The 12,669-nt window shown below is 41.5% G+C and overlaps 1 protein-coding gene across 1 annotated transcript in view; it reads right to left on the bottom strand.

Annotated features, from left to right (window-relative positions):
* Positions 1 to 4,648: 4,648 nt before the first annotated feature.
* The window catches only part of GCH1 (GTP cyclohydrolase 1), a 64,687-nt gene continuing 56,666 nt past the window's right edge, over positions 4,649 to 12,669 (bottom strand). The window contains exon 6 of the mRNA XM_042445949.1: positions 4,649 to 11,794. Within this exon, the coding sequence (XP_042301883.1) occupies positions 11,668 to 11,794 (127 nt within the window). The 3' untranslated portion in view covers positions 4,649 to 11,667. The remainder of the gene's footprint in view (positions 11,795 to 12,669) is intronic.

Below are 12,669 nucleotides of genomic sequence, written 5' to 3'. Positions count from 1 at the left end.
GAACCCTGTCAAAGGCCTTACTGAAATCAAGATATACTATATCCACAGCATTCCCTTCATCTACCAAGCTGGTAATTTTATCAAAGAAAGAGATTAGGTTTGTCTGGCATGACTTGTTTCTCTGAAACCCATGTTGACTTTTTGTGATTATGGCATTGCCTTCTAGATGTTCACAGACTCTCTGTTTAATGATCTGCTCCAGGATCTTTCCTGGGATTGATGTCAGACTAACTGGACGATAATTGTTGGGATCCTCTTTTTTTCCCCTTTTTGAAGATGGGGACAACGTTTGCCCTCCTCCAGTCAGCTGGGATCTCTCCTGTTCTCCAGGAGTTTTCAAAGATTATTGCCAATGGCTCCAATATTACATTTGCCAGTTCTTTTAATACCCTTGGATGGAGTTCATCTGGTCCCGGAGACTTAAATTCATTTAGATTAATAAGGTGTCCCTCTACTACCTCTTTACTTATTCTGTACTGAAATTCCCCTATTCTGTCCTCTGCTCCATTATCCTCAGGTTGAGCACCCTTTGCCTTTTCTGAGAAGACTGTGGCAAAGAAGGTGTTTAGTAATTCTGCCTTTTCTCTGTCTTCTGTTAGCATTTTGCCATCTTCTCCACGCAGTGGACCTACCGTTTCCTTCTTCTTCCTTTTGCTGCGGACATATCCAAAAAAGCCCTTTTTGTTGTTCTTAACCTCTCTAGCAAGCCTGAGTTCATTCTGTGCTTTGGCTTTTCTGACCTTATCTCTACACTTGCTAGCTATTTGTTTGAATTCCGCTTTGGTGATTTCCCCATTTTTCCATTTCTTATACATGTTCTGTTTAAAACTTAGCTCAGTTGAAAGTTCCTTTGTCATCCATCCTGGGTTCTTGCGACACCTCCCATTTTTATTTCTCACTGGAACTGTTTGAATTTGTGCCTTCAGTATCTCCCTTTTGAGAAACTCCCATCCATCTTGAACTCCCTTCTCTTTTAGTATTCCTGACCATGGGATCGCCCCCAGTATTTCTCAAAGTTTACTGAAATCCGCTCTCCTGAAATCTAGAATGCGTGTCTGACTCTGCCTGGCTTCTCCTTTCCATTGTATAACAAACTCCAGGAGAACATGGTCACTTCCACCTAAGGATCCCACCACTTGCACCCCATTAACCAAGTCATCCTTGTTGGTTAGGATCAGATCTAAAATAGCTGATCCCCTTGTTGCCTCTTCCACTTTTTGGACCATGAAATTGTCTCCAAGGCAAGTGAGGAATTTACTAGACCTTGAGGATCTGGCTGAGTTTGACTTCCAACAAATATCAGGGTAGTTGAAGTCACCCATCACTTGTTCGTTTATTCTCCCAGCCAAACTACCGTATGCACTCGACTATAAGTAGACCTCATGTATAAGTTGAGGGCAAGTTTGGGGGCCAAAATTATGGATTTTGATATGACCCATGGATAAGTCGAGGGTAAAACTTAGGGGCTTTTAGCAAAGGATCTAAAGCAGTGGTTCCCAACCTTCCTAATGCCATGACCCTTTAATACAGTTCCTCATGTTGTGGTGACCCAAACCCATTAAATTATTTTCGTTGCTACTTCATAACTGTAATTAAATAGGTGTTTTCCAATGGTCTTCGGCGACCCCCAAAGGGGTCCCGACCCACAGGTTGGGAACCATTGATCTAAAGGATGAAGCAATGCAAATCAATGCCAAAAACTTACAAAATTCCAGCAGACATAGCTCTTTGTACTTACTCTTAAGGTTGGATGGATGAGAGAGTAGAGGGGATCAGTGCTTCCAAGACACATTATACTCTTCCCTTTCACTAGGGAATGTTTTCTTCTTTTTAATAAGAGTTAAGGCACAATACTTAAATTGGCCCATGGGTAAGTCGACTCAGGTTTTTTGAGGTCAATTTTTGGACCTAAATTTCTAGACTTATACATGAGTATATACAGTACATTCCTGAATCACTTAGGAGTGTTCGGTTCCCTCCTCCATGGCTGCGGTTTTTAACTTCTACTTTGATTCTCGCTGGAGGACGGTGGTGCCACATCTAATTATGCCTACCTAAGACCCAAGGAAATACTTCTGAACTGGTTCCACTGGTCTGTGGTTCCAGTCCATTTAAAGCACATCTTGAGCAGATCTTGCCAGCTTCTGTTGGCAATATAACCAGCACAACCATCTTACCACTTTCTCCTGTAAGGTGTCCAGTATCACAATGAGCCAACTAGTCATTTTGGAACCCCCAACAATTGCTTCTGAGTAAGAGACAACACACAAGAGTTAATTCCCAAAATTGGGCTGAAATCGGTTCTGTGAGCAGAGTTTGCTTTACAGCATAACTTCCAACTATCCTGGTTTGGCAGGGACAGTCAGGGCCAATTAATCCTGTTGTGTCACTATTTCATCTGCCTTTAAAATGTCCTAGTTTCTCTCTCCTTCTCCCAATTCCCCCCTTTGTCCTCAGCTTATTTCAGTTGCTGCAAACTGAATTTGAAATGAAAAAGTAGTAGGGGAGGAAAGGAGGGGAAGCAGCAGCATCTTGCCACTCCCTGGAGGCTGAGGCCAAAGCAAACTGCTGCAGCCTCTCTTAGCATGTGTCTTCTTCCTCCTTAATAATTTTTCCCTTTTTGACAATACCTTGAGGATGCTTGGCGACACACGTTCCCAATTTCATCTGTGAAATGTTGGAGGGTATGTTATAGTCCTAGTTTGGAGTAGGGGACTCCAACAGAGACCCCCAAAGTTCAAACCCAGCCAAGGAACTCAGTGCATGGACCCCTGGATCCTCCTGACCACTTTTATAAGGTTACTGCAAGGATAAACATGTAAAAATCCTGCGCATCCTGTTTGTTGACCTGAGGTCCATGGAGGAACGACAAAATACAAATAGTGGGAGGAAACCCAAATGTTGATGTTCCTCTGCTGATAAAACATCGGCCCAGCTTTTATTAAATCTGCTACAAAATGTAGGCTCTTCTGGGAATTCAAAGCCAACATTTCATTTGAATCTACAGATTCTACAAAGCTGAACAAAGACGGAGAAAAGGGTAACTTCAAGAGTATTGGAGGCCTCAAGCTAGGCCAAGCATCGCTGTTTGAGCTACCTAATATTGACAGAGAGCCTTTTATATTCAGACCTCTGTGTATTTTTTTTAAATGTAAGGCTGTTCTTTTAAATTGAACAAAACATCCCCATTTGTACCTCTTGAGCTTTTCTTCATTCCAAATAAATTAAAAAGGTTAATCATCTGGTTTATGGGAAAGATTAAAATGTGTTGTCTCTCTCACACGTGCATGAACACAAATGCACAGTTGCCCATAACAGAAGAATAAGGTACCCAGAGAAATGGGGAGCAGAGAACATGAATCCATCGTTGCACTGATTTTGTAAGCCTATGGGTCAAAACACACTGCAAAAATAATCCAGTTTGAGCCCACTTTAATGACTTTAACTGCCCTGGTTCAATGCTAGGGAGTTCTGTAAACTGTAGTTTTGTAAGACGTTTAGCCACCTGAGTCAGAGAGCTCTGGTGCCACAACAAACTAAAGTTCCCAGAATTCTCTATCACCGATCCAGTTTTGGTCCTAAGAAGTAGCGACACAGAAGCCTTCACACTGTCCTCCAAAGTCTGTGACAGATATTGGCTGGAATCCTGTGTGACGCACCATAGTGTAGTAGTTAAAAATGTGGAAGCACACTATAGCAGGCCATTTACCAGCCCCTGGACATATCACAGAGATGCTGCAGGCCCCTGCACCCAGCCATGCTGCGTCTAGTTGAAAGGAGGGGCATCAGAACAACATCTGGCTATGTTGCCCTGGCCAGGCATTAAGCCATTGCATCATCTGCTGCAGTCCAGTCTCAGCAGCTGAAGTAATAATTTTGCATCTGGTTACAGAGACATAGCCAGACACTTCTCCAATTCTCCTCCTACTTTTCACCAGCAATGAAACAGCCACGTATATATATGAGTGACTCAACAGTGAGTTCAGGGACAGGGCTGGCCATTGCAGGACAGGAAGGATCGCCTTCTCCCATATAATCCACCCCACATACTTAAGTCCTCTAGCAAAAACTTACTGCAGCCAGCAACAACTAGGCTGGCTGCAGTTACTCAGATAAGCTTCTCTTCTGCCGCCCCCAAATTATGGAACAGCCTGCCAGAATAGATCCGACATATGACCAGTCTTGAATGTTTTAAAAAGGCAACCAAGATGTATCTCTTCCAACAGGCCTTCCCAGATTAACCTCCTAGTAATTTTTCTATTAATTCCATCAAGCATCCACTACTGTCCGGTGCTGCTTCTGCTTTGTTTTAACAATTTTTTCATATTTAATTGTATTTTCTGGTGGATGGACAGGTTTGGGAGGGTTGGGATATAATGATAATAACTGTTTTATTGTGTTTAAGGGTGTTTTATTATTGTTAGTTGCCTCAGTCTGCTTGGAGAGGCAGGATACAAATTATTATTATTATTATTATTATTATTATTATTATTATTATTATTTATTGGAATACCAAATGACAAAGAGATATGCTTGTTTACGGTGGATTATGCCTGTGTATGCCACTAAGAAGATACTGGCCATGAAAAGGTAGGTCATCTTTGGTCCAACTACAAAACTCACAGATCACACAAAAGGAAATTCTCCATAATGGACCAAGATTGTATTTTAATGCTTTAAATAGAACAGACTTTGACATAGGAAGAACATATTAACAGGCTAAATTAGGTTTATACACACACTGAGCAAAACAAAGTTTTGAGCTTCAAGTTACACAGAGTTCACAAAAGAATCATCATAAATAATAATATTCACCAAGGCATACAATGTTATCTCAACAAGTTCTAAGGCCACAGAAAGGCACGAACTGTCCATGTGCCCAAGTTCTATGGAAACTGATGAGGTCTACACAAGTGTGCATTCATGCGCCCTAAGAGTATCCCACGTTCTGTCTATGGAGATTGCACAGCAAGAGTTGCCAGGAGGTTGCATCCAAGTACCAGTTAAGAGGTATGTCTGGAGGACAGCAAGGCAAAACAAGGAGGAAAGAGGGATTAGTCAATAGACAATGAGGGTGCAAACTCTGTCCTGAATATGCCTCTGCTACTGCCTTTGCTCTTGAGCTGGACAGATTATATTTCTGTGTACCTTGAAGTGGGCATTCCTGGTGGTCTTCCTACCTTCTCCTCCTCTCTCTGCCAGTTGTTCAATTTCAACTGAAGTGCTTTAAGGCTTGGAAAAAGGGCAAGATACAGATGTGACAGGGATGGATAAAGCAAATTAAGAATATACCCCACTCTCTTCCATTGCCAGCATTCTCTGAAGATGCCAGCCACAGATGCTGGTGAAAGATCAGGAATAAACTCTTCTAGAACATGGCCACACAGCCTGAAAAACCAACAAAAAAACTATGGATGCCGGCCATGAAAGCCTTCGACTTCACAAAGAACCTTGGTCAGTAATCTGTATCAGCTACTTAATGAAATACATTCATGCATAAATGTCCCTTATTCACAACTGTGACACTGTCGCTATGATCATAACTCAGTGCCCACAACCAACATCACTGGGTATTAGCTGCATGGAGAGGAGGAGGTCCATTTGGCCAGCAACCAGAAAGGTTCCTTAGTAGGTGATACAGCATATTGGCCCTTTGAGGTTCTAAGTCCCATAACTGGTCCCAAAAGACCTTTCAAAAAAAGCCCTGCTGGATGCATTGCTTGGAAATGGTCACTGGAATCCTATATAACCTGTTATGTACCTTTATGTCTACCTTGATGTGTAGTAGAGGTGCTAAGAAACCTCTTTACCAAATTATGAATATGTATAATGGGACACCAGCAAGAATGCCAGCCTAACGCACATAAGGACCATTGCAATGTGCACTGAAACCAGCGCACATCAGTTCCAGGCACTTGGATGGCTCTGCTCTATCTTAATGCAACACCCTCTACTAGATATGGACGCTATACAACTATGCGGTTCTAATTCCCACACAAACCAGGCCACTTATGAAGACACTAATCTTCAATAAATTGTTTTTGGGGGGATTATAATGCTAGCATTGTCCAGCCCAGATGGCTGGGGGGATTGTGGAAACTGAAGTTCAACCAAAATAACTTTCCTACAATCTGCCCAAATGGCTATCCAGTCTAGTGTCCTTTTCCTACAGCAGCCAACCCTATGTCTCCAAATAGACAATGCAAAAAGCTTAAGGACCAAGGCTCTGGCTGTAGTTTATCTCCAAGTAGTACCTCCAAAAAGCATTTTTAGAGGCTCCATGTGTGAGCAGAAGTCTGATTTGCTATTGATTTGAGCCATTTCAACTCTGGCAAACAATCTGTTTCACAATGGACTAAGCAAATGAGCATAAGCTCAAAGCATACAATTCTGCTTAAGAGAACTGGCTCCAATTATTGGGCCATATTTTTCTAATTAAAGGAGACTATAGAATGTAATACTTCTTTTGCTCAAAGTACAGTTATTTAGGTCAACTTCAGTAAGACACATCTTCATGAGACAGAACTTCTCCTTAAATGTCTGCACAAACATATCTGCTTGAGACACAAGGACTCTATGGCAAGTGTGAATAGAAAGTAGATCACAGTCTCTGGATGATTTTCAGCAGATTGAAAAAGATGTCGGAACTCCTCCACCATTCCACTCCACTGATGTATGCATTAAGATATACAACTCACAGGCTAGATGTATAATCCTCCCATATAATCCACCCCAAACACTCAAGTCCTCTGGGGGACATTTACTTTAACCAGCCAGAATCAGACTGACAACTGTCACCTAGAGGACATTTTCATTGGCCACCCCCAGACTGTGGAATAACCTGCTTGGAGAGATTTGACAGAATTTGAATTTAAAACAGTATTAAAGACCTAGCTCTTCTGGTAGGCCTAACCAGTCAGTTTTAGACTGTGAATTTTAAATTGATATATTTTTTAATTGTTGGATGGTTTTAATGTGTCCTGTGTTTATGTCTTTTAATGTAATGTGTTATAACGGTTTTATGAGTTTTAATCTACAGTATGTTGTACCTCACTTTGAGCCTTGAGGAGAGGTGGGTAAGAAATAACATTTTCATCAGTTGCCCCTAGATTATTGTTGTTGGTTATTATTATTGCATCTTAACTGAAATTGGCATCAACAGTAAACAATATAGTGGAGAAACACTAGGGCTGCATTAGCCATCCATCTTCATTAAAAAGGCCCAGCACAGAACTAAGATCCACTGCAAGTATGGTGCGGTTTTGCTACAAAAGGAAAGTTGTATGTGCTGGACCTGAACATGCAGTATGGATATTTTTAAGGTCACCTTCCCTATAGCTCAATCCAAAGAAGAGCAGCATCTAAAGGAACTCCAAGTAAGGGTCCGTCTATATAGTACAGACAGCATGGAATTACCTGGAGGAATTCCTAAAGTGCAGAAAGATATCTGATTGTCACAGCACAAGCTTTCACAGCTCCTGCACCTTGCAAACTAGATTGCTTTGATTTGGGATTGGTCATTGGGAGGTAAACATGGGCTGAATTTCAAAGTCCAAATGCTCAGGCACAGACGTTCTGATGGGATATTAATGTGCTTTCAGATGTGAATGATGTACTGTACTATTTATAAGTTTGATCAGAAGGAAAACGTAGCACTGAAATGCCATCAAATGTAAACCCAGTTTGCTGCAGGTGCTGTTGTGCACCTTCCCCATTTACATTACTCTCCCAAAAGAGAAGAAAAATTCCTGAATGAAAACTGAACATTGCAAAATATGTTCCTTCATAGTCACTTCCAGTGGATTTATCTTTGTCCCCTGAAACAATGGATTTCTTCCCATGTGCCTCTTATTTGAATAACTCCTTCCCAAGAGAAATAAGTTGTTGTCCAGACTCCTGTAGAATGGATATAAAAACGGTTGTCTTACAGCAAATCCTTGGCCTATCAGCCCCCAAAACCTTTGTATTGTACAAATACCTTGGTATTCACTGGGGTTTGGTTCTAGGACCCTCTGTGGATACCAAAATCCATGGATGCTCAAATCCCATTATATTCAGTAGGTTAATAAAAGGGTGTCTCTTACATAAAAGGGTAAAATCAAGGATTCCTTTTTGGAATTTATATTTATTTCTAAACATTTTCAAACTATGGATGGTTGAATATGAGGATAAGAAATTTATGAATATGGAGTGTCGGCTGTACCAAGAAGATGTGATTGTCACAGATATTTCTTGCCATGACTTACAGGTGCCAGTCCCCAATGTTAGGCTGACAGTTGGCTGAACAGAAGAACAGTCATCTCATAGCTGGTAGTTTCTTCATGGCAAGATGCACATCTGAGCACAAAGAATATGAAACCCTTCCCGCTAAGGAGAGGGACAATGAGGCAGCCAAAAACAGTTTGCAGACTGAAATGAGGAGATAGACGCTGAGATACTACACTGAGGAAATGAAGTACAGCTTTCTACTCACAGAATCACATGATAGTTATACAAAGCCAACACACTGGAGAATTGTGACACTGTGCAACTAATGGGCATGGATGTGCATATGCAATTTGCGTCCATACTCAACAATGAACAAGGTGTATCCATGCGCAACATGGCCTCTACACTTCCACAACCTTGAAATGAATACATCTGTTCTGCAACAGACCATAAAGTACAATAATTTCTGTAGGGGAATTTATGGTTGGGTTAGGTCCCTCTCTGCTCTCTTTCCATCATCTTCTTTGGCCCTTAACTTGTGGCAGCTGGGAGAAAGGCAGACAAATTAGAGAAATTAAGTAAATAAAATGCCAACAGGATGCTGGCCATCAAGACAGAGAACTATTCAGCATAGCACAACAGACCTAGGCCAGGATTCTGTATCAGCTGCTTAGTTAAGTATCCTTGTAATTAGTTATAGATGGTAACTGTTCTGTATTCATGATTGCCACCTATTCAAATTGTGACACTAGGTCCAGGTTACCTACAGGATTGCCTGTTCCCATACAATCCAACCTGTACACTCAGGTCCTCTGGGAAATGTTTGCTTCAACTGGCCAGCACTAGACTGGCAACTGTTTCCCAGAGGGCTTTTTCATTTGCTGCCCCCAAACTCTGGAGTGACCTGCTGGAAAAGATATGACAGCTGAAACCACTGATGACATTTAAAACAATATTAAAAACACATCTCTTCTGGAAAGCCAAGCCAGCTAATTTTGAAACATGATTTTTTTAATTTGCATATTTTAAAGAATGTACTAATATGAGTGTGTTTGGTTTTATAGTATTATAGTTTGACTGCTGGTTGTATGTGTTTTCTTTTTGTGTTTTGTATTTAGATATGCTGTACCTCACCTTGAGCCATCATCATCATCTGTTATTATTATTTGCCAAGACTGTAAGTCCCCAAACCTATTTTACTGGGCTTCAGCATGGGAAGCAAGAGGTCAATTCTGCCGGTGATTGGAACATAGGTAAATGTTGTTTCCATCAAAGGGAGAGAGGGTGTTGGGCCAGGAAAAGTTACTGAGGGGCAAAACAGATGGCCCCAAAGGAGCGGCTTACTCCTGCACCTTTGAGGGGTTGTGGCAACTGCACACCACGGCCCTAATCTGGTGCTTTGCCGGCTCTAAAAGAAAATGTCACTCCTTTTAGAGCCGGCAAATAGGCACCCTTTCAGCACTCCTTTCAGGTTCTGTCATATAAATATCACACCAAAGGAGTGCCGTGACACCGCCTGCCATGCAGTTGGGAAGTCAGTGTGATGTCAGGGGGGGTAGCGGCGTGGGAGCATGTGTCGTCCAAACTCCACAGCCCCATGCCAACGCTTCAAGCCAGTCTGTACAGCCCCTTAGTTAAGTATACTTAACTAAATAACTGATACAGAATACTACCTGCAGTCTGCCGACAGCAGTGCAAGCACATTGCACACTGGAAACTGTGGTTCCACATTGTAAACTGCACCTTGTACGATGGTCCCCAGTGCATTGCATAATATTCTATTCTACAAATAAGTTGTGCACTGCTGATATTTATGCTACACTGAGGGCACATTGTATCGTAGCCACAGAGTGATGCCACAGAAGCACCACACACTTTTTAGAAGACTGCGACACAGTACAAATAAATATGCATGCATTATATGCAATGCACCATGTGCATCAGCATACATGTGCATCCATGTACAGCACTTTACAAAGTACAATAGGTAATCATTTACGATCATGCAGCCCATGGCACCACATTCAGAATTACATTTTCTCAATCTGTCTGTTCCACAATGGAGAAAAATGTCCAATTGTTTCTGTAAGGGAACTTAATGCATGTCTAAGACACCAAACGATTATGGCTAAAATCTTCCCAGGAATCAGCATTGCTTCCTCAGGAAAACCTACCTAAAAGTCAACATCTGGAAGGTGTGAGGACTTTTTGTCCCCTCTTTCTCTCCATATGGCAAAATCAATGGGGTGATTTGGGGGGCATATGGGCAAAAGGAGTTCCCTTTCCCTCACTCGATTGGGAGCGTTTCCTTAAAGCACTTTAATGACCTTAAAAAAGCTCTGTCCATAAAATCTTATTTAGCCCAAACAGACAAAAAATTATTTAGCCTAGATGACTGGGGGGATTGTGGCCACTGTGGTCCCCCAAAATAGCTTTTCCAGGATCTGTCCAAATATCTATCCAGTCTAATGTATTTTTCCTACAGTGGTCAACTACATGTCTCTATGTAGTCAATGCACAGAGTTTAAGGGCAGAAGTTCTGGCTGTAGTTTTTCTCCAGGAAGTACCTCCAAATAGCACTTTTAGAGGCTCATATATGTGAGCAGAGGTTTGTTGACTTGAACCACTGAAGTCTTGGCAAATAATCTGTTTCACAATGGTCCAAGCAAATGAGCGTAAGCAAAAAGCATGCAATTCTGCTCAGGAGAGCTGTATCTAATTACTGGGCCACATTTTTCTAATTAAATGAGTCTATAAAACTTCTCTTAGTAGTATTTCATTTTATGTTGCCCAAAGTACAGTTATTTAGGTCAGCTTCAGTAAGACACTTTTCATGAAGAACAAGACAAACATCTCCTTAAATGTCTGCACAAATGTATCCGCTTGAGACATTAGGACTCTACAGCAAGTGTAAGTAGAAGGTAGATCAGAGTCTCCTGGTAGACCTCTGGATAATCTTTAGCAGACATCTTGTCCCATCTTTCTCTCCACAAGTGAAAGCAATATTGAGGGGCATTTGGGCAAAGGGCTTTCCCTCTCCCTCCCTCAAATGGGAGCATTTCCTTAAAGCACTTTAATGACCTTAAAAAGCTCTGTTTATAAAATCTTATTTAGCTCACATAGACACACACACACAAAAAAAAACCCAACAATATCTTACACATTCACTGTCTGACAATACCTGAAAAGGTTCACATGACAATGTAGATTGAGAGGACATTTTCAGGACCATTAGGAACTGCTGACACTGGGGACTTTTTGAGCAAACAAAAAGTACATGTTGGACTCACCGTAAGGTGCCTTTTACAGAACTGATAACAACTGAACCGAAAAATAATAATAATTAAAATGACAGACGTTTTTTAAAAAAGAGAAATGGGAACAAGCAGCAAGTAACCGAACAGCAATGTTAAGACAAGACAAGTCCAGAGAGGGAGTCCATAGAAAAGGTGGCAGACTTTAGCTGCGGATGAGCGTCAAAAACTCTTCCCGTGTTTTGGGGTCTTCCCGGAAAACTCCCAGCATTGTGCTGGTCACAGTTTTACTGTTCATTTTCTGAACGCCTCGCATCACCATGCACATGTGCCTGTGGGGAAAGAAAGGGAGAAAACAGGTCTCACCAGGCAAAGAAAATACACCACCTTGTATCTCCTTTTTCAGTTTGCAACAAGGGTGGGGGGAATGTGGTCCTGGGCTGTAGGCAGCCATTGGGACCTTCTTTGCAGACAATAAAGTCCCCCAGAAGATCCCTGAAGTTGCTGCTGCTGTTGTGATTCTGATGGTGATGATGATTTTGATGATGATGATGATGATGATAATGATATAATGACTAAACTGAGGTTGTCATTTTGCTTAAACAACAACCTTTTGTAACAATTGTATTGGTATAACAATCTTGGTATAACAATCTTTATGTTACTGGTGTCCTTTTACGCATACAGTATTTGCAATTCAGGAAAGAGGTTTCTTAGCACCTCTGACTGCTACATAGCTAGGTATACATAAAGTTATGTAACGTAATAGGTCATATAGGATTCCAGTGATTGTTGTTGTTGCTGCTGTTGTTGTTTTTATAGGCCGGAATGCTGTTGGGGACTTACATCTTCATAAGTGGAGTTTTGTCTGTGGGATTTAGAACTGGGCAGTTGCGTAATGTCCCTATCCAATAAAGGGCTACTGTTATATTACTACATAGGGGAGCCATCAAAGTGACTGATGTGCTTTGGGACAGAAACCACAACAGGACCAATGTGTATCCATCCCATTGAACATCAGTCTGTTGGTCCCATTGTGCATCAGGATACTGGCTAGGCATGAGTGCTGACATGCACTGGGACACTCCTGTTGGTATCCCATTACACATCTTTTCAATTCACCAGTAGGGATTCTTAGCACCTTTGCTACATAGCTAAGTATACATAAAGTTAAGTAACGTATATTATGACAGATGATTCCAGCCAT

The sequence above is a fragment of the Sceloporus undulatus genome, chromosome 1 (genome assembly GCF_019175285.1).
Source record: "Sceloporus undulatus isolate JIND9_A2432 ecotype Alabama chromosome 1, SceUnd_v1.1, whole genome shotgun sequence".
In the NCBI taxonomy this organism is placed as follows: Eukaryota; Metazoa; Chordata; class Lepidosauria; order Squamata; family Phrynosomatidae; genus Sceloporus; species Sceloporus undulatus.
The sequence above is the reverse complement of the archived record's forward strand: the minus strand, read 5'-3'. Positions and strand labels throughout refer to the sequence as shown.